At 43.2% G+C, this 24,216-nt stretch overlaps 2 protein-coding genes across 4 annotated transcripts in view; one reads left to right on the forward strand and one right to left on the reverse strand.

Moving 5' to 3' along the window:
* LOC115325283 (cytochrome P450 3A41-like) overlaps positions 1–21,224 on the forward strand; it is a 48,053-nt gene extending 26,829 nt beyond the window's left edge. The window contains exons 9-14 of the mRNA XM_040216536.3: positions 2,048–2,123; positions 14,689–14,846; positions 16,182–16,270; positions 18,656–18,793; positions 19,299–19,461; positions 21,099–21,224. Coding sequence (XP_040072470.2) covers positions 2,048–2,123; positions 14,689–14,846; positions 16,182–16,270; positions 18,656–18,793; positions 19,299–19,461; positions 21,099–21,179 — 705 coding nt within the window. The 3' untranslated portion in view covers positions 21,180–21,224. The remainder of the gene's footprint in view (positions 1–2,047; positions 2,124–14,688; positions 14,847–16,181; positions 16,271–18,655; positions 18,794–19,298; positions 19,462–21,098) is intronic.
* Positions 1–24,216, reverse strand: part of LOC8026667 (cytochrome P450 3A41) — a 68,290-nt gene that overhangs the window by 13,472 nt on the left and 30,602 nt on the right. For 2 of the 3 annotated variants that reach the window (XM_040216534.3, XM_040216535.2), the window contains one exon: positions 23,164–23,481. In XM_040216534.3, the coding sequence (XP_040072468.2) occupies positions 23,359–23,481 (123 nt within the window). In that variant the 3' untranslated portion in view covers positions 23,164–23,358. Of the gene's footprint in view, positions 1–23,163; positions 23,482–24,216 lie in introns of those variants that run through there. The other variant, XM_042290684.1, reaches the window with a different exon arrangement.

Here is a 24,216-nt window from a genome sequence, read left to right on the forward strand (position 1 = left end):
GTGCTGTACGTGCCTTACAAGCTGTGTATAGCACTACCAGATATATGACCCCGGTCTGACTACATGAAGAGCTCGTTCCGTTTTCTCCGCCCTTTGTGCCCTGGCTTTAAACATCGGATAATGGAACATCCGCTGCACCGCTAAATATCACACTAAGGAATGTCAATTGCCATCATTAAAAATTAATAAAATACATTGTAGCCAAGCACGAGTGGTCTCAATCAAAATGAATTAAACCGCTGCATTTGAACACACAAATTAGCAGTATAGTCTTTGCAGCGAAGGCGACCTCCGGAAACTGCGTTTGGCTGTTCTGACAACGTGGGAGCGATTTCGATCACTTCTACAGAAGATACAACTAGAAAAGGGGGAAATCGCATCAAGCAAATTTAAATTTCATATGATCGGCCGCAATAATAAAAAAATTGAACGAAATATTAAATGTCATTTTTGGATAAAGTGGGTTCAGAATATCGATTAATTCCATTTTCGACGACATTTCAAATTTTATATAAAAAATTTAATGAAAATAATATAAACTAAACTTATACCCTTCGATATTTCATGTGTAGGGCTACACCCCCATGGTATTTGGTAAGCGACAAATATAATAACTCATGAGTTTCAAGGCTCTGAATTTGTCACCGCATTGTCTCGTGGGAGTATTTCGATCAGTTCTAGAGAAGATACAACAAAAAAGTGGGAAATCGCATCAAGCCAATTGAAAGTTCATATGATCGGCAGCAATAATAAAAAAATTGAACGAAATAAAAAATGGCCTTTTTTGATAAAGTGAGTTCAAAAATATCGGTTAATTTCATTTTCGACGATATTTCAAATTTTTTATAAACAATTCTGTGAAAATAAAATAAACAAAATTTATGCCCGTCGATAGCCCATGTACAGGGCTACACCCGCATAGTATTTAGTAAGTGGCAAATGTAATAACTCATGGGGTACAAGGCTCTGAAAATGTCACCGGATTGTCAAAGAGACGATGTTTGGCATTTTTTACCTCAATAAACAAAACTACAAAAGTATTTTCCTTTAAACTAAAAAATAGTCCAAATAACATACAAGAGCACAAAAAATTACTGTGAGTTTTGTATGCTTCCCGTATTCATACCAGCGTACAGAAGTGGGTAGAAAAATCACGGAGTAAAAAACAGATTTTCACCCTGCTCCACTCAATAATTTTTTGTGAAGCGAAATATTTTTTTAAAAAATTTCGGAAAGCAGTTTTGTTTTTTCCAGAAATGGGGCAATTACATATATTTAAAAAAAAAATCAAAAGACCCACCCCGACAAGCGTGTTCGATTTCAAATGAAACCGTCCATAAATAACACGTGTTCTATTTCAGCTGCATAGATTTAGCGGGTTTCAGATAAAAATGTAAAAAAGACGCCACTTGAAACCATTAGGAAAAACATAAAGGTTCACATCCACACAGCTTATATTGTCCCATCCTGCTTCAAAATGTGATCCGTGTTCCAGCGCATAGCTGGGAAATTTTCAAATTATTCGCACAGCGTTATTACTGGCCCGGTTTTCTCCTCTCATAATTATCGTTGTATAAAAACTATGCCAGTCATCACGCCTCTAATTCCAAATATCACGTTTAGCACGAAATGACTCCTAAAACATATCTTAGGGTTTATTTCTCAGCTGGACTTCTACGTGTGCTAGCATGAGCTCCGGAAGCGAACCAGACAGATTTTCAGAGAGGGCTTACTCGATGGCCCGGCTGTTCCCCGCGGGACGAGAGATCTCCTGCGTGTAACGCGAGCGAGGAGCTCAGGATGGGAATTCGGCGCCGCCCGCCACTTCTCATAAAATAAAGAAGCGGCATTCCTCTCCGCGACTTCAAGCTAGGCGCACAGCCGTCTCACGACGCCGTTCTTTGTAATCGCAAGCATGTATTCTTTAAGTTTCTATTAAAATAAGAAGTTATACTAAACTCACGTCTTGGGTTTAATCAGCCCTAAGTTTCTAACACCTGGATGGAAACATTAGTAGAATATACAAATGCGTGTATTATTTTTCCAGAGATTTGACGATGTCCTTCAACTCTGCCTCGATGCTATGATTCGTGTACAGAGCCCTGGTGACTTCCAAATATCCGGTAAGTAGCTTGAGATCGATTTATTTATACGCCTTTAATGCGTACAGTCTTGGAGAAAATAAGCCGCAACGTAAAATCGACAACCGACGCATACCAGCTAGTGGCACGAGAACCGTGAACATACTGGGCCCCGACCTTTGTTCCTTAAGTTTTCAGAGTTTATATCTGACTGAGCCTCATCATGCACAAACCAGTTCAGCATGAGCCGATATTCTCAGCCCCAGTATAATCCAGCCATCATCAAGCGCGGGCAAAAAGCGCCAAAGCGAAGTTCATCGAAGTCAAGTGCTCAATACATTTAAATTCGCGTCATCGTCACGCCCCTGACGGGGCCCCTCGCGTCCACCCCATCCGAACCCGAGTCCATGCTTAACGTTGGAGCAGCACGCGTGTCCAATAACTCGGGGTCAGTCAGGCCTCAGCTGAGCCAGAAATAGAAGAATCTTTCTACAACCCGAAGACGGTAAAGTCACAAACGACTCAACAATTTCTTGATGAAAAACAGGCGAACACAAAAGGACGCAGAGAAGAGAAATACATAGAGGACAAGGCGCTGGTCCTGTATGTATGCATTTCTCTCCTCTCTGTCCTTGTGTTCAGCGCTGTTTTTCATCATGAACGTTTACCGGCTTACCCAACTGTCCATTCTTGTAAACTTTATTTCCTCTACAACAGGCTCTTTCCTATGTCATCAGCGCCTTGTCCTGTATGTATTTCTCACCTCTGTGTCCTTCTGTTTCGTGCTGTTTTTCATCATGAACGTTTACCGACTAGCCCAACTTTCCATTCTTGTAAGCTTTATTTCCTCTACAACGGGCTCTTCCCTATGTCATCAGCGCCTTGTCCTGTATGTATTTCTCTCCTTTGTGTCCTTCTGTTTCACGCTGTTTTTTATTATGAACGTTCACCGACTATCCCAACTGTCCATTCTTGTAAACTTTATTTCTTCTACAACGGGCTCTGTCCTATGTCATCCGTGCCTTGTCCTGTATGTATTTCTCTCCTTTGTGTCCTTCTGTTTCACGCTGTTTTTTATTATGAACGTTTACCGACTAGCCCAACTGTCCATTCTTGTAAACTTTATTTCCTCTACAACGGGCTCTTTCCTATGTCATCAGCGCTTTGTCCTGTATGTATTTCTCACCTCTGTGTCCTTCTGTTTCGTGCTGTTTTTCATCATGAACGTTTACCGACTAGCCCAACTGTCCATTCTTGTAAACTTTATTTCTTCTACAACGGGCTCTGTCCTATGTCATCAGTGCCTTGTCCTGTATGTATTTCTCTCCTTTGTGTCCTTCTGTTTCACGCTGTTTTTATTATGAACGTTTACCGACTAGCCCAACTGTCCATTCTTGTAAGCTTTAGTTCCTCTACAACGGGCTCTTTCCTATGACATCAGCGCCTTGTCCTGTATGTATTTCTCTCCTTTGTGTCCTTCTGTTTCGTGCTGTTTTTCATCATGAACGTTTACCGACTAGCCCAACTGTCCATTCTTGTAAACTTTATTTCTTCTACAACGGGCTCTGTCCTATGTCATCAGTGCCTTGTCCTGTATGTATTTCTCTCCTTTGTGTCCTTCTGTTTCACGCTGTTTTTTATTATGAACGTTTACCGACTAGCCCAACTGTCCATTCTTGTAAACTTTATTTCCTCTACAACGGGCTCTTTCCTATGACATCAGCGCCTTGTCCTGTATGTATTTCTCTCCTTTGTGTCCTTCTGTTTCGTGCTGTTTTTCATCATGAACGTTTACCGACTAGCCCAACTGTCCATTCTTGTAAACTTTATTTCTTCTACAACGGGCTCTGTCCTATGTCATCAGTGCCTTGTCCTGTATGTATTTCTCTCCTTTGTGTCCTTCTGTTTCGTGCTGTTTTTCATCATGAACGTTTACCGACTAGCCCAACTGTCCATTCTTGTAAACTTTATTTCTTCTACAACGGGCTCTTTCCTATGACATCAGCGCCTTGTCCTGTATGTATTTCTCTCCTTTGTGTCCTTCTGTTTCACGCTGTTTTTTATTATGAACGTTTACCGACTAGCCCAACTGTCCATTCTTGTAAACTTTATTTCCTCTACAACGGGCTCTTTCCTATGACATCAGCGCCTTGTCCTGTATGTATTTCTCTCCTTTGTGTCCTTCTGTTTCACGCTGTTTTTTATTATGAACGTTCACCGACCATCCCAACTGTCCATTCTTGTAAACTTTATTTCTTCTACAACGGGCTCTGTCCTATGTCATCAGTGCCTTGTCCTGTATGTATTTCTCTCCTTTGTGTCCTTCTGTTTCGTGCTGTTTTTCATCATGAACGTTTACCGACTAGCCCAACTGTCCATTCTTGTAAACTTTATTTCTTCTACAACGGGCTCTTTCCTATGACATCAGCGCCTTGTCCTGTATGTATTTCTCTCCTTTGTGTCCTTCTGTTTCACGCTGTTTTTTATTATGAACGTTTACCGACTAGCCCAACTGTCCATTCTTGTAAACTTTATTTCCTCTACAACGGGCTCTGTCCTATGTCATCAGTGCCTTGTCCTGTATGTATTTCTCTCCTTTGTGTCCTTCTGTTTCACGCTGTTTTTTATTATGAACGTTTACCGACTAGCCCAACTGTCCATTCTTGTAAACTTTATTTCTTCTACAACGGGCTCTTTCCTATGTCATCAGCGCTTTGTCCTGTATGTATTTCTCACCTCTGTGTCCTTCTGTTTCGTGCTGTTTTTCATCATGAACGTTTACCGACTAGCCCAACTGTCCATTCTTGTAAACTTTATTTCTTCTACAACGGGCTCTGTCCTATGTCATCAGTGCCTTGTCCTGTATGTATTTCTCTCCTTTGTGTCCTTCTGTTTCACGCTGTTTTTATTATGAACGTTTACCGACTAGCCCAACTGTCCATTCTTGTAAGCTTTATTTCCTCTACAACGGGCTCTTTCCTATGACATCAGCGCCTTGTCCTGTATGTATTTCTCTCCTTTGTGTCCTTCTGTTTCGTGCTGTTTTTCATCATGAACGTTTACCGACTAGCCCAACTGTCCATTCTTGTAAACTTTATTTCTTCTACAACGGGCTCTTTCCTATGACATCAGCGCCTTGTCCTGTATGTATTTCTCTCCTTTGTGTCCTTATGTTTCACGCTGTTTTTTATTATGAACGTTTACCGACTATCCCAACTGTCCATTCTTGTAAACTTTATTTCTTCTACAACGGGCTCTGTCCTATGTCATCAGTGCCTTGTCCTGTATGTATTTCTCTCCTTTGTGTCCTTCTGTTTCACGCTGTTTTTTATTATGAACGTTTACCGACTAGCCCAACTGTCCATTCTTGTAAACTTTATTTCCTCTACAACGGGCTCTTTCCTATGTCATCAGCGCTTTGTCCTGTATGTATTTCTCACCTCTGTGTCCTTCTGTTTCGTGCTGTTTTTCATCATGAACGTTTACCGACTAGCCCAACTGTCCATTCTTGTAAACTTTATTTCTTCTACAACGGGCTCTGTCCTATGTCATCAGTGCCTTGTCCTGTATGTATTTCTCTCCTTTGTGTCCTTCTGTTTCACGCTGTTTTTATTATGAACGTTTACCGACTAGCCCAACTGTCCATTCTTGTAAGCTTTATTTCCTCTACAACGGGCTCTTTCCTATGACATCAGCGCCTTGTCCTGTATGTATTTCTCTCCTTTGTGTCCTTCTGTTTCGTGCTGTTTTTCATCATGAACGTTTACCGACTAGCCCAACTGTCCATTCTTGTAAACTTTATTTCTTCTACAACGGGCTCTGTCCTATGTCATCAGTGCCTTGTCCTGTATGTATTTCTCTCCTTTGTGTCCTTCTGTTTCGTGCTGTTTTTCATCATGAACGTTTACCGACTAGCCCAACTGTCCATTCTTGTAAACTTTATTTCTTCTACAACGGGCTCTTTCCTATGACATCAGCGTCTTGTCCTGTATGTATTTCTCTCCTTTGTGTCCTTCTGTTTCACGCTGTTTTTTATTATGAACGTTTACCGACTAGCCCAACTGTCCATTCTTGTAAACTTTATTTCCTCTACAACGGGCTCTTTCCTATGACATCAGCGCCTTGTCCTGTATGTATTTCTCTCCTTTGTGTCCTTCTGTTTCGTGCTGTTTTTCATCATGAACGTTTACCGACTAGCCCAACTGTCCATTCTTGTAAACTTTATTTCTTCTACAACGGGCTCTTTCCTATGTCATCAGCGCCTTGTCCTGTATGTATTTCTCTCCTTTGTGTCATTCTGTTTCACGCTGTTTTTTATTATGAACGTTTACCGACTAGCCCAACTGTCCATTCTTGTAAACTTTATTTCCTCTACAACGGGCTCTTTCCTATGACATCAGCGCCTTGTCCTGTATGTATTTCCCTCCTTTGTGTCCTTCTGTTTCACGCTGTTTTTTATTATGAACGTTCACCGACCATCCCAACTGTCCATTCTTGTAAACTTTATTTCTTCTACAACGGGCTCTGTCCTATGTCATCAGTGCCTTGTCCTGTATGTATTTCTCTCCTTTGTGTCCTTCTGTTTCACGCTGTTTTTTATTATGAACGTTTACCGACTAGCCCAACTGTCCATTCTTGTAAACTTTATTTCCTCTACAACGGGCTCTTTCCTATGTCATCAGCGCCTTGTCCTGTATGTATTTCTCACCTCTGTGTCCTTCAGTTTCGCGCTGCTTTTCATCATGACCGTTCACCGACTAGCCCAACTGTCCATTCTTGTAAACTTTATTTCTTCTACAACGGGCTCTGTCCTATGTCATCAGTGCCTTGTCCTGTATGTATTTCTCTCCTTTGTGTCCTTCTGTTTCACGCTGTTTTTTTATTATGAACGTTTACCGACTAGCCCAACTGTCCATTCTTGTAAACTTTATTTCCTCTACAACGGGCTCTTTCCTATGTCATCAGCGCCTTGTCCTGTATGTATTTCTCACCTCTGTGTCCTTCTGTTTCGTGCTGTTTTTCATCATGAACGTTCACCGACTATCCCAACTGTCCATTCTTGTAAACTTTATTTCTTCTACAACGGGCTCTGTCCTATGTCATCAGTGCCTTGTCCTGTATGTATTTCTCTCCTTTGTGTCCTTCTGTTTCACGCTGTTTTTTATTATGAACGTTTACCGACTAGCCCAACTGTCCATTCTTGTAAGCTTTATTTCCTCTACAACGGGCTCTTTCCTATGACATCAGCGCCTTGTCCTGTATGTATTTCTCTCCTCTGTGTCCTTCAGTTTCGCGCTGCTTTTCATCATGACCGTTCACCGACTAGCCCAACTGTCCATTCTTGTAAACTTTATTTCTTCTACAACGGGCTCTGTCCTATGTCATCAGTGCCTTGTCCTGTATGTATTTCTCTCCTTTGTGTCCTTCTGTTTCACGCTGTTTTTTATTATGAACGTTTACCGACTAGCCCAACTGTTCATTCTTGTAAGCTTTATTTCCTCTACAACGGGCTCTTTCCTATGACATCAGCGCCTTGTCCTATATGTATTTCTCTCCTTTGTGTCCTTCTGTTTCACGCTGTTTTTTATTATGAACCTTTACCGACTAGCCCAACTGTCCATTCTTGTAAGCTTTATTTCCTCTACAACGGGCTCTTTCCTATGACATCAGCGCCTTGTCCTGTATGTATTTCTCTCCTTTGTGTCCTTCTGTTTCACGCTGTTTTTTATTATGAACGTTTACCGACTAGCCCAACTGTCCATTCTTGTAAGCTTTATTTCGTCTACAACGGGCTCTGTCCTATGTCATCAGTGCCTTGTCCTGTATGTATTTCTCTCCTTTGTGTCCTTCTGTTTCACGCTGTTTTTTATTATGAACGTTCACCGACTAGCCCAACTGTCCATTCTTGTAAGCTTTATTTCCTCTACAACGGGCTCTTTCCTATGACATCAGCGCCTTGTCCTATATGTATTTCTCTCCTTTGTGTCCTTCTGTTTCACGCTGTTTTTTATTATGAACGTTTACCGACTAGCCCAACTGTCCATTCTTGTAAGCTTTATTTCCTCTACAACGGGCTCTTTCCTATGACATCAGCGCCTTGTCCTATATGTATTTCTCTCCTTTGTGTCCTTCTGTTTCACGCTGTTTTTTATTATGAACGTTTACCGACTAGCCCAACTGTCCATTCTTGTAAGCTTTATTTCCTCTACAACGGGCTCTTTCCTATGTCATCAGCGCCTTATCCTGTATGTATTTCTCTCCTCTGTGTCCTTCAGTTTCGCGCTGCTTTCCATCATGACCGTTCACCGACTAGCCCAACTGTCCATTCTTGTAAACTTTATTTCTTCTACAACGGGCTCTGTCCTATGTCATCAGTGCCTTGTCCTGTATGTATTTCTCTCCTTTGTGTCCTTCTGTTTCACGCTGTTTTTTATTATGAACGTTCACCGACTAGCCCAACTGTCCATTCTTGTAAACTTTATTTCCTCTACAACGGGCTCTTTCCTATGTCATCAGCGCCTTGTCCTGTATGTATTTCTCTCCTCTGTGTCCTTCAGTTTCGCGCTGCTTTTCATCATGACCGTTCACCGACTAGCCCAACTGTCCATTCTTGTAAACTTTATTTCCTCTACAACGGGCTCTTTCCTATGTCATAAGCGCCTTGTCCTGTATGTATTTCTCTCCTTTGTGTCCTTCTGTTTCACGCTGTTTTTTATTATGAACGTTCACCGACTAGCCCAACTGTCCATTCTTGTAAACTTTATTTCTTCTACAACGGGCTCTTTCCTATGTCATCAGCGCCTTATCCTGTACGTATTTCTCTCCTCTGTGTCCTTCTGTTTCGCGCTGTTTTTCATTATGAACGTTTACCGACTAGCCCAACTGTCCATTCTTGTAAACTTTATTTCCTCTACAACGGGCTCTTTCCTATGTCATCAGCGCCTTGTCCTGTATGTATTTCTCACCTCTGTGTCCTTCAGTTTCGCGCTGCTTTTCATCATGACCGTTCACCGACTAGCCCAACTGTCCATTCTTGTAAACTTTATTTCTTCTACAACGGCCTCTGTCCTATGTCATCAGTGCCTTGTCCTGTATGTATTTCTCTCCTTTGTGTCCTTCTGTTTCACGCTGTTTTTTATTATGAACGTTCACCGACTAGCCCAACTGTCCATTCTTGTAAACTTTATTTCCTCTACAACGGGCTCTTTCCTATGTCATCAGCGCCTTGTCCTGTATGTATTTCTCTCCTCTGTGTCCTTCAGTTTCGCGCTGCTTTTCATCATGACCGTTCACCGACTAGCCCAACTGTCCATTCTTGTAAACTTTATTTCCTCTACAACGGGCTCTTTCCTATGACATCAGCGCCTTGTCCTGTATGTATTTCTCTCCTTTGTGTCCTTATGTTTCACGCTGTTTTTTATTATGAACGTTTACCGACTATCCCAACTGTCCATTCTTGTAAACTTTATTTCTTCTACAACGGGCTCTGTCCTATGTCATCAGTGCCTTGTCCTGTATGTATTTCTCTCCTTTGTGTCCTTCTGTTTCACGCTGTTTTTTATTATGAACGTTTACCGACTAGCCCAACTGTCCATTCTTGTAAACTTTATTTCCTCTACAACGGGCTCTTTCCTATGTCATCAGCGCTTTGTCCTGTATGTATTTCTCACCTCTGTGTCCTTCTGTTTCGTGCTGTTTTTCATCATGAACGTTTACCGACTAGCCCAACTGTCCATTCTTGTAAACTTTATTTCTTCTACAACGGGCTCTGTCCTATGTCATCAGTGCCTTGTCCTGTATGTATTTCTCTCCTTTGTGTCCTTCTGTTTCACGCTGTTTTTATTATGAACGTTTACCGACTAGCCCAACTGTCCATTCTTGTAAGCTTTATTTCCTCTACAACGGGCTCTTTCCTATGACATCAGCGCCTTGTCCTGTATGTATTTCTCTCCTTTGTGTCCTTCTGTTTCGTGCTGTTTTTCATCATGAACGTTTACCGACTAGCCCAACTGTCCATTCTTGTAAACTTTATTTCTTCTACAACGGGCTCTGTCCTATGTCATCAGTGCCTTGTCCTGTATGTATTTCTCTCCTTTGTGTCCTTCTGTTTCGTGCTGTTTTTCATCATGAACGTTTACCGACTAGCCCAACTGTCCATTCTTGTAAACTTTATTTCTTCTACAACGGGCTCTTTCCTATGACATCAGCGTCTTGTCCTGTATGTATTTCTCTCCTTTGTGTCCTTCTGTTTCACGCTGTTTTTTATTATGAACGTTTACCGACTAGCCCAACTGTCCATTCTTGTAAACTTTATTTCCTCTACAACGGGCTCTTTCCTATGACATCAGCGCCTTGTCCTGTATGTATTTCTCTCCTTTGTGTCCTTCTGTTTCGTGCTGTTTTTCATCATGAACGTTTACCGACTAGCCCAACTGTCCATTCTTGTAAACTTTATTTCTTCTACAACGGGCTCTTTCCTATGTCATCAGCGCCTTGTCCTGTATGTATTTCTCTCCTTTGTGTCCTTCTGTTTCGTGCTGTTTTTCATCATGAACGTTTACCGACTAGCCCAACTGTCCATTCTTGTCAACTTTATTTCTTCTACAACGGGCTCTTTCCTATGACATCAGCGCCTTGTCCTGTATGTATTTCTCTCCTTTGTGTCATTCTGTTTCACGCTGTTTTTTATTATGAACGTTTACCGACTAGCCCAACTGTCCATTCTTGTAAACTTTATTTCCTCTACAACGGGCTCTTTCCTATGACATCAGCGCCTTGTCCTGTATGTATTTCCCTCCTTTGTGTCCTTCTGTTTCACGCTGTTTTTTATTATGAACGTTCACCGACCATCCCAACTGTCCATTCTTGTAAACTTTATTTCTTCTACAACGGGCTCTGTCCTATGTCATCAGTGCCTTGTCCTGTATGTATTTCTCTCCTTTGTGTCCTTCTGTTTCACGCTGTTTTTTATTATGAACGTTTACCGACTAGCCCAACTGTCCATTCTTGTAAACTTTATTTCCTCTACAACGGGCTCTTTCCTATGTCATCAGCGCCTTGTCCTGTATGTATTTCTCACCTCTGTGTCCTTCAGTTTCGCGCTGCTTTTCATCATGACCGTTCACCGACTAGCCCAACTGTCCATTCTTGTAAACTTTATTTCTTCTACAACGGGCTCTGTCCTATGTCATCAGTGCCTTGTCCTGTATGTATTTCTCTCCTTTGTGTCCTTCTGTTTCACGCTGTTTTTTTATTATGAACGTTTACCGACTAGCCCAACTGTCCATTCTTGTAAACTTTATTTCCTCTACAACGGGCTCTTTCCTATGTCATCAGCGCCTTGTCCTGTATGTATTTCTCACCTCTGTGTCCTTCTGTTTCGTGCTGTTTTTCATCATGAACGTTCACCGACTATCCCAACTGTCCATTCTTGTAAACTTTATTTCTTCTACAACGGGCTCTGTCCTATGTCATCAGTGCCTTGTCCTGTATGTATTTCTCTCCTTTGTGTCCTTCTGTTTCACGCTGTTTTTTATTATGAACGTTTACCGACTAGCCCAACTGTCCATTCTTGTAAGCTTTATTTCCTCTACAACGGGCTCTTTCCTATGACATCAGCGCCTTGTCCTGTATGTATTTCTCTCCTCTGTGTCCTTCAGTTTCGCGCTGCTTTTCATCATGACCGTTCACCGACTAGCCCAACTGTCCATTCTTGTAAACTTTATTTCTTCTACAACGGGCTCTGTCCTATGTCATCAGTGCCTTGTCCTGTATGTATTTCTCTCCTTTGTGTCCTTCTGTTTCACGCTGTTTTTTATTATGAACGTTTACCGACTAGCCCAACTGTCCATTCTTGTAAGCTTTATTTCCTCTACAACGGGCTCTTTCCTATGACATCAGCGCCTTGTCCTATATGTATTTCTCTCCTTTGTGTCCTTCTGTTTCACGCTGTTTTTTATTATGAACCTTTACCGACTAGCCCAACTGTCCATTCTTGTAAGCTTTATTTCCTCTACAACGGGCTCTTTCCTATGACATCAGCGCCTTGTCCTGTATGTATTTCTCTCCTTTGTGTCCTTCTGTTTCACGCTGTTTTTTATTATGAACGTTTACCGACTAGCCCAACTGTCCATTCTTGTAAGCTTTATTTCGTCTACAACGGGCTCTGTCCTATGTCATCAGTGCCTTGTCCTGTATGTATTTCTCTCCTTTGTGTCCTTCTGTTTCACGCTGTTTTTTATTATGAACGTTCACCGACTAGCCCAACTGTCCATTCTTGTAAGCTTTATTTCCTCTACAACGGGCTCTTTCCTATGACATCAGCGCCTTGTCCTATATGTATTTCTCTCCTTTGTGTCCTTCTGTTTCACGCTGTTTTTTATTATGAACGTTTACCGACTAGCCCAACTGTCCATTCTTGTAAGCTTTATTTCCTCTACAACGGGCTCTTTCCTATGACATCAGCGCCTTGTCCTATATGTATTTCTCTCCTTTGTGTCCTTCTGTTTCACGCTGTTTTTTATTATGAACGTTTACCGACTAGCCCAACTGTCCATTCTTGTAAGCTTTATTTCCTCTACAACGGGCTCTTTCCTATGTCATCAGCGCCTTATCCTGTATGTATTTCTCTCCTCTGTGTCCTTCAGTTTCGCGCTGCTTTCCATCATGACCGTTCACCGACTAGCCCAACTGTCCATTCTTGTAAACTTTATTTCTTCTACAACGGGCTCTGTCCTATGTCATCAGTGCCTTGTCCTGTATGTATTTCTCTCCTTTGTGTCCTTCTGTTTCACGCTGTTTTTTATTATGAACGTTCACCGACTAGCCCAACTGTCCATTCTTGTAAACTTTATTTCCTCTACAACGGGCTCTTTCCTATGTCATCAGCGCCTTGTCCTGTATGTATTTCTCTCCTCTGTGTCCTTCAGTTTCGCGCTGCTTTTCATCATGACCGTTCACCGACTAGCCCAACTGTCCATTCTTGTAAACTTTATTTCCTCTACAACGGGCTCTTTCCTATGTCATCAGCGCCTTGTCCTGTATGTATTTCTCTCCTTTGTGTCCTTCTGTTTCACGCTGTTTTTTATTATGAACGTTCACCGACTAGCCCAACTGTCCATTCTTGTAAACTTTATTTCTTCTACAACGGGCTCTTTCCTATGTCATCAGCGCCTTATCCTGTACGTATTTCTCTCCTCTGTGTCCTTCTGTTTCGCGCTGTTTTTCATTATGAACGTTTACCGACTAGCCCAACTGTCCATTCTTGTAAACTTTATTTCCTCTACAACGGGCTCTTTCCTATGTCATCAGCGCCTTGTCCTGTATGTATTTCTCACCTCTGTGTCCTTCAGTTTCGCGCTGCTTTTCATCATGACCGTTCACCGACTAGCCCAACTGTCCATTCTTGTAAACTTTATTTCTTCTACAACGGGCTCTGTCCTATGTCATCAGTGCCTTGTCCTGTATGTATTTCTCTCCTTTGTGTCCTTCTGTTTCACGCTGTTTTTTATTATGAACGTTCACCGACTAGCCCAACTGTCCATTCTTGTAAACTTTATTTCCTCTACAACGGGCTCTTTCCTATGTCATCAGCGCCTTGTCCTGTATGTATTTCTCTCCTCTGTGTCCTTCAGTTTCACGCTGTTTTTTATTATGAACGTTCACCGACTAGCCCAACTGTCCATTCTTGTAAACTTTATTTCTTCTACAACGGGCTCTGTCCTATGACATCAGCGTCTTGTCCTGTATGTATTTCTCTCCTTTGTGTCCTTCTGTTTCACGCTGTTTTTTATTATGAACGTTCACCGACTAGCCCAACTGTCCATTCTTGTAAACTTTATTTCCTCTACAACGGGCTCTTTCCTATGTCATCAGCGCCTTGTCCTGTATGTATTTCTCTCCTCTGTGTCCTTCAGTTTCGCGCTGCTTTTCATCATGACCGTTCACCGACTAGCCCAACTGTCCATTCTTGTAAACTTTATTTCCTCTACAACGGGCTCTTTCCTATGTCATCAGCGCGTTATCCTGTACGTATTTCTCTCCTCTGTGTCCTTCTGTTTCGCGCTGTTTTTCATTATGAACGTTTACCGACTAGCCCAACTGTCCATCTTTGTAAAATTTATTTTCTCTACAACGGGCTCTGTCCTACGTCATCAGTGTCTTGTCCTGCATGTATTTCTCTCCTCTGTGTCCTGTTTCGCCCTGTTTTTCACCATGAACGTTTACCAACTAGACCAACTCTTGTGAACAATTTTTTGTTCGGGTCACCAGTCTCTAGGTCAGGGTATCGTTGGGTACGCCATATTCGACCTTCTGTAGAAAAATATATTTTCACTCCAAGCTCCAGATAATATATGACACAAAAAGAGATCAACGAACAAAACAAATTTTTAATTTTCTTTGTTACAATGAAATAGCCAAGGCTCTCAAAATTTCGTATGTCTATACTTCTTTACGATCGTTGAAATATTGTAAGCATCACAGAATGAACGAGGCCGAACAGTACATATAAAAGCTCGTTTATATGGAAATTTAGACGGTTCGTGCAGTGCTATCAAATACTTCAAGTGTCCGTCTCTTTATTCCCTCCTACATTTTATTTTCTTAGACTCGGTCATTGAAGAAATGGCAGCGCAGTGTATGCTGTTTTTCGTTGGCGGAAGTGACGCAATCACGCTAACGTTGACTTGGACGGCCTACTCCCTCGCCTTGCACCCGGAGTGTCAAAACATTGTGCTAAAAGAGATTGACAGCGCTGTAAAACAGGTAAAAGCCTAAAGTGTCTACAAGTGCCAGCAGTCGAAAGAGTGTATAAACGATTATTAACTATACGAGGTCTAATAAAATGCCGATTTCTTTTACCCGGGCATGACGGAAAACCTGAAGTCCGCAAGTATAACGCTAGCGGAGAGGATATGAAAACATGACGTTACCTGTGTAATCAAAATACCTGAAACATACCCAGGTCCCGAACAACTTACGGAGATCAATCAATCTTGTTAACTTGCCCACACTTTTAAATGAACTTTTATATATTAATATCGTTCTAGAAATATGCACAACGAAGTTCTTGATTTCATATTTTATTTTTGTTGAATCTGTCTAGTCTTGTGAGGACTTGTTCTTTATGTGCATCATTTTCTTCGCTTTCGTTTTAGAGCGCAGCTCTTAGGCACCCGTTTCCGGTTTGAGCGACGTTGGCGTCGGCGCCGCCGTCGCCGTCGGCGTAACCGCGCAGTACATTATGGGACGCGTGACGTCACTGATGACATCATCATCATTGTCATCGGCATCATCACTGATGACGTCATCAATGACGTCACTGATGACGTCATCGACATCGCCATTGTCCCTGATGCCGTCATCCGCATCGCCATAGTCACTGATGACGTCATCAGTGACGTCACTGATGACGTCATCGGCATTCGCATCGGCATCGTCACTGAAGACGTTACTAGTGATGATGACGTCAACTGTGACGTCACTGGTGACGTTATCGTCATTGTCACGTGACCTCATAGGGGTCACGTGATCCCCGTGAGGTCACATGACCCCCGTGAGGTCACGTGACCCTCGTGAGGCGACGGCGACGCTGCTGGGAGGGAGGAGTAGCAGACAGGATGAGGACGTGAGGAAAACGGAAGAGGAGTATACCTTCCCCTCAATATCCTTCCCTCCTCCTCAAGAGCTGTGCTCTAATTCGGCTTTACAGAGACTTGTAAACGGCTTTCATTTTTTTGTTTAATTTCTTGAATATTGCAGGAGCTTGTTTTTGTGTGCATTGTCCGTTTATTTTTTTATTTTTATTTTTAGTATCTGTGTTTCAGTATAGTTTATTGTTTGTTTCTGCAGTAGCGCCTGTATTGACAAGTTATGGGGGCGGGAGCCTCCTTATGCTGCTTCGTGCAACTTTTTCTGCTGCCCCCCTCACTCCTCCGGAGTGACAAAAAAATAGGATTACTATTATACTATATCTATGATTTTGCAATCACAAAGAGAAGAAGGCGCTCATGTAAATAGATTCTTTTGGCGTGAATACACGCAAAACAAAACGTGGATCATATGAAATAGCTAGTATACCTAAACGCCCTTTCTCTCCAGAATGGCGTCACCTACGAATCACTCAAGGACATGCCATATCTGGAAGCTGTGATCAACGAGGCACTGCGAATGTATGCACCAGAACCATTGTAAGATGTCCCTCCTGAAATGCATAAACTGTGTAGGAATTCCCTCGCTGCTACCCGTCTCGGAAAATGTCACAACGCACGGGTCAACAGCAGGTACAGCTGCGGCGGGAAAAGATGAGCGCAAGTGACCGACGACCGGAGAAGCTAAATCGCGGCACGCGGTGATAATGTTCCTGAGCGTGCCGATAGCGGGAGTATCAGTCACGTTCCATGTCTCAACGTGGGGTGGCCGACAGAAAGCAGGCCATCCTAGAGCCCACATTTCGGAAGCTATCTTATCCCTCAATTCTCTGCCGGCCACAGCCTGCTTTTGAGACTTGGCACATACTGGCACTTTCGCTATCGGCGCGCTCGGGAACAATAGCTCCGCGCGTCGCGATTTTGCCAATCCGGTCATCGGTCACTTCCAGGCACGTAGCCGGGGGAGGGGGGGGGGGGTGCTTTGGGGCCCGGCCTTCCCTCCCGGAATCTTCCATTTTGCTGGGACCTCCTCTCCCCCCTCCCCTTCATACAGAATTTTGTCATTAAGGCCCCCCCCCCCCCCCCCACACCCCTCGAAACAAAATCCTGGCTACGTGCCTATACTTCGTCTCACCCTACGATGGACTAAAGGCAAAAGCTACGAGCCTCCAGATCCAATCACGAGGCACTTAGAAATTGCGTGGTATTTTGCTTCAATGCACGTATCGGTGTCCGCGTCTTGAATTACTGATGGGGATGGGCGGACAGTGGCTCGAATCGAAGAGCACTGAGTGACTCAACAATTTGACATTGCCAAGAAAGCCTCGACATACAGGCTCCTCGCTGTGTCGCAGCTATAGAAATGATGCAGCGCTTTTAGATTCGGAGCCGGATTCGTCGACCCCTAATCAATATTGATTAGGGGTCGACGAATCCGGCTCCGAATTATGACATGTTAACATATGTTAACATGTCATAGTTTAGCGTGGAACGCTATTGGATCTAGCGGCTCGCGGCTTTGGCCTTTAGTCCATCGTAGGATGAGACAAAGTATAGTCACTTATGCTGATCCCAAGAGCCCCCCACGCATACGCTGCGACTGCCCTTTATCAGCGGCGGAGCGTCGCTCGCGTGGCCCCCTTACACTTGGAAATGCCTATGCGCGATTTGGCATGCAGATCACCTGGTCCAACTCTTTGCATCCCCAGGTTGCCCACAACTATGAAATGAGAACGTAATATCTTCACAAGCAGACGGCCTGCGAATTGTCAGCTGACGGGTTCGAGTCCCAGACCAGCATCCCACTACCTCTCAGGGGCCTAACGCATCGAAGGATTGATCTGGCCGATGACTTCTCAAAATTCAGTTTTAATTGTGTTTGTTTCAGCCACCTAACGACCATACTATTGGTATATTTTAAACACTTCACGAGACAAACCCGGACAAAGAGCATTTGTTCGAGTATTTACTGCATACAGAATGCGTCACACCGGGCTGCTAGTATATTCGCCTTGGAGGTCGACACGAGAAATTAGCAGCATAAAAACTGGGGCTGTTTTGGTGTTGCTTCCCTGCAGACTAGTATAAATAAGACAGCATTTAGACGTAGTCGTAGCGAAGAAATGCTATCGCATTTATAATACAATACAATACACCGGAGAAACCGTGTAAGCGCTCGAGTTTGAACCAGGGTCACTCAACCGAACTGCGTTAAAAGCACACGCAGTAAAAGCGAGCTTGAAATATTCCCACAAGGAAGCGAGCGCACACGCACATACTCACATGGTGAAAGGCTATGCAAGAGGTGAGAGGAAAGAAAACGAACAAGTGATTCAGAGGAAACCAAAAGACGAGAAATAATTCACGGTAAAAAATCGTACGTGCAACCGCAAGATATGTGAACTTCGTGTTCGTACTCCCACTATAGTATGTTGCAGGTTAAGAAGCTAGGCCGAGGTAAAGAAAAGTGGGAGAAAATGAAACGGACGCAACGCTGGCAAGGGGAGACGGTTTCATCCTCCCTTCGCCAGCGTTGTGTCCGCTTCCTCCTCTCCCACCTTTCTTTCCCTCGCGCTACCTTCTTAACCTGCGGTACGAAGGCCTTAGATAATATTATGTTTGTCGGTCAAGGAGGTGCATTTATGAGCGATTCTCACCGGCAGTTTTAAAAAGAATATAGTTCGTTATAGACTTTTCGCGAGAGAGTTCGAGATGTAGTAAGGTTTCATGCAGATGCTGAGAAAATGTTTCGTATGAATCACATTTCTGATATAGATCAAATTTCTCATGTAGAGTCTGAAAAATGTATTGCATTAACTTGGGTGTGTAGACTGTAGATATCAGTTTTTCGAGGTTTGAGAGCATTAGTCAACACTCCTCAGCTGAAGCAAATATGAATTCCACTTGTTGACTCTCTCACTTCAGCCTAGTACGGAGATGCACCCAGGAGACTTCAGTGGCTGGAATTCAAGTTCGTCCAGGAATGAGCATCGAAATTCCGATGGAAGGAATTCATCGCGACCCAGACTTTTTTCCCGAACCTGACTGTTTCAAACCAGAAAGGTTGGTGTTTCCATTTCAAGATTGTTTCCCGCAGTCGACGACATGTACAAATACTCGACAAAAGAATCTCAGTGCACCCTAAACTGAGGAAAGTGGAATTCAGTATCTGAAATTCCTGTCCTCTCAATAATTTTCTTTAGATGTTTAAAAATGACATATTTTTTTAAATAGTCTGTACAGCAGCGAAGGGCGTCCTATTCAGTTGCGTGGGTACGTGTCCTGACATATGGTATGTGATGTCTACCCGAATGTAGAGAACACTGTCGCAAGTCAATGCCGAAATAAGCATGGCTAACAAGTAACATGATTGGCGTGAAGAGGACGCTTTTAGAATATTAGCATATTATCTATGTTATACGTACCAGAACATGCTTGTGCCATCAAAAACGCACTAATCTACAACTTGGATACGACGTGTCCACGCGTTTTTATCGTAAACTCTACCTGTACAGCGTGCCAAATGTTTTCTTGATTCGCGCCTGCTCATCCCTAATTCTTGTTCAAGATTCTTGCCTGAAAACAAGGAGGCTCTTGTCCCGTACACGTTCCTTGCTTTCGGTGCCGGGCCACGAAACTGCGTTGGCCAGAGGATGGGAATCGTACAAACAAAGGCTACACTGGCTTGCCTCCTCCAAAGGATCAAGTTTGAAAGATTCAGTGAAACCCCGGTATGTGCAGTGTATAAATACATCATAGTGCGTATACACGTTTTCGAAAAATTGAACCATAAAATATTGACGCTCGACTCCCTTTCAACGTACCATGAACCGAAGTGAACGCCACGAGCCATCGGAGCCAACACAATGTCACGCGGCCTCTGGTCACGTGACCCAAAAGAATTTCAACCGTCTGCTCAATCGCTTTGCACGCTTTACAACGAATCGCAAGTAAATAAGCGTTCCGTGGGCGACCTTAACAATTTCTTGGCAACGCATCAATTGTATGTAACAATATAAAAAGTACCCGAATTACGCGCACACCATTCTTTGAGCCAAGTGGGATTTCAGTGCATTCACTCCAAGACATTCGTCTCTGGAACCATGCTACCCACTGCTGCTATCTATAATGTTTAATACAACGTTGTTCTTTTGTTGCAAATAAGACGGATGTAAAAAAGCGATACAATCGATATTGGTATAGTGCCTACTATATTGAACCCATTCCACTAGGCATTTCTGATGAAACATCCCCATCACCGAACCATAGATTTTATCCTGCATACGTATAATTTAAAGTCGGCTTATATTATATAGGTTCGAGCTTAGCTATCATCCTCAGTTCCTTTCATGTCTCAAGAAATTTCTCAAACCCTTATGTTCCTGTTCCCCCCTCATACCAGACTTTCGCTAAAGAACAGTTCTTGAGAAGCCCTTTTTCCTCGCGTTATTATGTCGCGCACTGCACGAGTCAGCCAGAGCAGCGCCACAGGTACACAAAAGTGGGTTAAAGCGTGTTTGCAATCAATCCCCTAGAGTGAATAGTTACGAACACTTGAAAGGATAAAACGTGTAGGACGGGGACGGCAAGGTTGAAATAAGTCCTGTTTCCGATCTCGTCCTAGATGTTTTATCCTTTATAACTATTTACTCTACTTCTATCATAATTTACATGAGATAGTTCATATTCCCAGCGACGGCACATGTCCTGACACCACTAGAAAACTTTTGTTTCAGTCGTTTGAGAAAATCGCACAAAACTTCGACTTAGAAGATTTAGTTTATGTGTGTCGGTCACTCTACGCTCTCCTTATATATGAGAAACTTAAAACAGGTTCGCATGAAGGCATTACACAATCTGGAACGTAAGCTTCTTAACTGGAAATTAGCAAAACGTTAGGTCCAGCGGAAGCAGTAACTCAAACCGAGTCAAAGCCGAGCCTGTTCCTTCAAAACTTCAGTTGTTTTCACGCACGTTTCAATCTTGTAGAATTATCGTTCTGTAGCTGACTCATAAACCAGATGCCTCCACCTCTCCACATTTTTGATACAAGGTCCTGTGAAGGCCGGTTTATTGAGGAAATCAACCCCGCAACTCCAGAACGGTATAGAAATAATCAATCTGTGTATAAAGTGTGCATAACGTATGTTTAATCAGTGTTTAATTGACCAATACCTGATTGGGGAAATATTCAAGATCTGAAAAAGGGTAATTTACAGAATGACAGGTTCCTCTGTGACTTGTCAAAACGGCGACTGGATGTTTCCTACCCTAGAACAAACCTACATTCCCCATGTTATAGCGAACTTTTTCTTTTTAATGTCATACTTAATACCGATTTCAACACTTTAGCTTTTCTTTGTTTCAGGTGCCCTTGAAGCTGCAAGCAGGGAGTTGGGTCCCGCATCCCCTTGAGCCAGTGAAACTTAAATGTGTTCCTCGCACATGATCACGGCGGAATACCAACAATAAGTACCAAAGAGCTCAAGCGATACTTCCCGTTTTGAAATGACGTCAAAGAGCGCGGTGGGCCACGTTGCGCAGACTGCTGAAATTTATATCACCTGTTACTGTTCTGTAAGGCGGTTCCCAGAGATTAAAAAAAAGTTTGTTAGAAGAATTATTGTTACGTGAAATATTGCATTAATTTCTTAGTGCGGCATTGGAATAAATGTTTTATGAGCTTGACGTTTGGAAAATTCTGAACATTACACATACAGGCTACATCACACAGAGCGCTCTGTGCTGTGCAGCAAGACTTTGTTTGTGGTTTCAAGCTTCAAGATGAATGGACCAATACACCAAATCGCCCAAGTAACCACATTCTTTTAGGTTTATAATCATGTTCATTCGCTTTAAATCTGATGGCATTTCTTTCGGCAATACCCCTGTTGATTGGCAGCATATCGAGAAAGGAGCAAACAGCGCGAAATAAACAGGGACAGAGCAGAAATGCACACATTTCTAATTTGAAGGAGGACAGCGCATACCCTTGCACTGTCGTTCTTCGAATAAGAATCTGGGGACGAGAAGTGCATCCATCTTTTTCAGGTCACGACACCATTCTTGCCATTCGTTCTTCAAATCCTTGGGTAGAGCGTTGTCCCACGTAATTTCTCTCGCCCATAGCTCCAAATCAGGCACGTAGCCAGGATTTTGTTTCGGGGGGGGGGGGGGGGGGGCGCCCATGACAAAATGTTGTATGAGGGGGAGGGGGGAGTGGAGGTCCCAGCAAAATGGAAGATTTCGTGTGGGGGGGGGGGGGGGGCGAGCCCCATGCCCCCCCCCCCCCCCCCCCGCCCCGGCTACGTGCCTGCTCAAAATGTTTATCTAAAAACCCCAGGAACAGCCCAGCTTCACGAAAAAAACTCGGGTTTCAGTACCAAATGTTGCAGAGAGATGAAGTCATGGGCGAAACCTTACCCAAATCTATTTGGTTGACCTATTTGTTATGTCACCAAAACCTGAATATTTACTTCTAAAAAAATATGGTGTATGTCCATAGATAGAATTAGGAGAGCGTGTTGGTTAAACATTGTGGTATCTGGTGTCTGATGTGTTTTTGTGTGTCCCTTGTCTCATTTTGCGTTCGCATACCAACGTGGTGTATGCCGTTTATTTTTCGTTGAAGAAAGGTTGACCTCCGAGTGCTCAGGAAGGCGTCCCCTTCCTCCTTTTCCCTCCCTTAAATCCGCGAATAAGTGCTCTCGAAATCATGGTGCTGCTTGTTATAAACGAACGAGTACTCTTTAATAGCGTTGATCAGAGGCCACGCGGAAACCTCTATGACTGCTACCGCGAGCAGGGAGCGTCGGACGAACATCTTGATTGCATCTCCCTCAGAAGTGACGGAATGTTGGATGTAAACAAACCCGAGGTGCCACACGTCATTTCAGGGGGGCCGGTTATTAACACATTCGCTCGACTACTCGGCGACCGGTCTGAAACATCGGTCGGCGAGCGACTGCTCCGACCGATCGCTTTTGCGACCGCGACCCTCGCTCAGCAACCAAACACCTGTTGCGCGTCTGCTGCGACTCAAAAAGTGGGTACGCGCGTTAAGCGTAGCTGGATACGGAGTTGTCTCGGTGGATACAGGCGTGTCTCAGCTGGCTTCACTAAATGTGATAGGAGGTACATTTGCTTGAAGTGATCCGGTCGTCTTCACGATGCCTCACAAAAAGAAAGGAACGCACCGAGGAAGACATCACTGAACAAAAGCGGTGGCGCACTAAGGCTCAGCTTGTTCGCCATGCCAACGCGAGATGCCACAAAAGAGAGAACAGTGTTTGGCTAAGGACACAAAAAGAAAGGCGTGCTCGTTATGCAACAACCGAGGGCTGAATGAGGAAACGAGGTGCTTCCAGATTACTCTACAAGAAACAGAGCAAAAGCAAAAAAAGAACTTTGGTAAATAAATTACACGCATGTGATTTCTTAGAAATCAATCATGTTTATTTGGAAGATAACATCGAAGCACTCTTTGGATCCCTGTCTGCTTATGTCTCACGGTGAATGTGAAATAAACTTAAAAAGGATGTTGAATAGTCAAAATCCAACCCAAGGTAAATGCATTGACCAGGACGAGTAAGGGCCGTGATTATGTTAGAGGCATTTTGGTCGTTACCTCATTGCGGTTTGTCATTTGCAGCAGCTCTTTGAGCTTTCTTGGGAGAGCGCGGAATTATTTGCACTTTTATCGGTTCTTGAAATTCCAGCAGAAGACTTCTTGGTACAAACTTCAATTGATCCTTAAATAAAAAAAAAAACAGAAAATTAGTTTCGCTTTTTTTACACCGAAATTCACAAGACCGTTTCAAATACCGCCTAACTAAATTATAGTATGTTCGTTCATAGAAAAAATGTTTTGTGCATTTCCTATTCACGGATATATATATAAACAAAAGCGATCTAATAAATATAAATAATGGCCTCTGCAGCCTTCCGATTATGATCCAACGTGCGGCCGGGAGCTTTTAAGCCGTCTCAATTTAAATTAGCCTGTGGGATCCTGCCTTTTACAGCGTGGGTGTTTCCAGCTCATTCATTCATTCATTCATTTACTCATTCATTCATTCATTTTATTATTTTCCGTTTTAGTAAACAGCTGATGCCTTAGTAATGAGACACAAACCGTGAGATTACGAATTTGCCACAAACAACTTAAGCGGTCAAAAATAAGTTAAAACTTATATCCGAATAACGCTTATCGTCAGGCGAGCTGGTGCCGAATCTTTGAAAACATGTTTGTGTTTATAGCTACAGACAAGAGGGGAGAGGAGACAACGCAATGCACTAACTTCAACCCTTTCATCCTCAGATATCTACAGGAATATAGGCTCTGTGCCATAACGCCAGGTCGTTTTTTTTTCGGTACCCGATAAACTCGCCATGATGTGCCAATCGACAGACCCCTTCCGAAAAGCCCCAGTATGAAGAAGCACCGGAGATCGTTTGTTGCATGCACAAAAGGGGTCGAGTGTCAG

This window comes from Ixodes scapularis, unplaced genomic scaffold (assembly GCF_016920785.2).
Source record: "Ixodes scapularis isolate PalLabHiFi unplaced genomic scaffold, ASM1692078v2 PGA_scaffold1__304_contigs__length_218370807, whole genome shotgun sequence".
In the NCBI taxonomy this organism is placed as follows: domain Eukaryota; kingdom Metazoa; phylum Arthropoda; class Arachnida; order Ixodida; family Ixodidae; genus Ixodes; species Ixodes scapularis.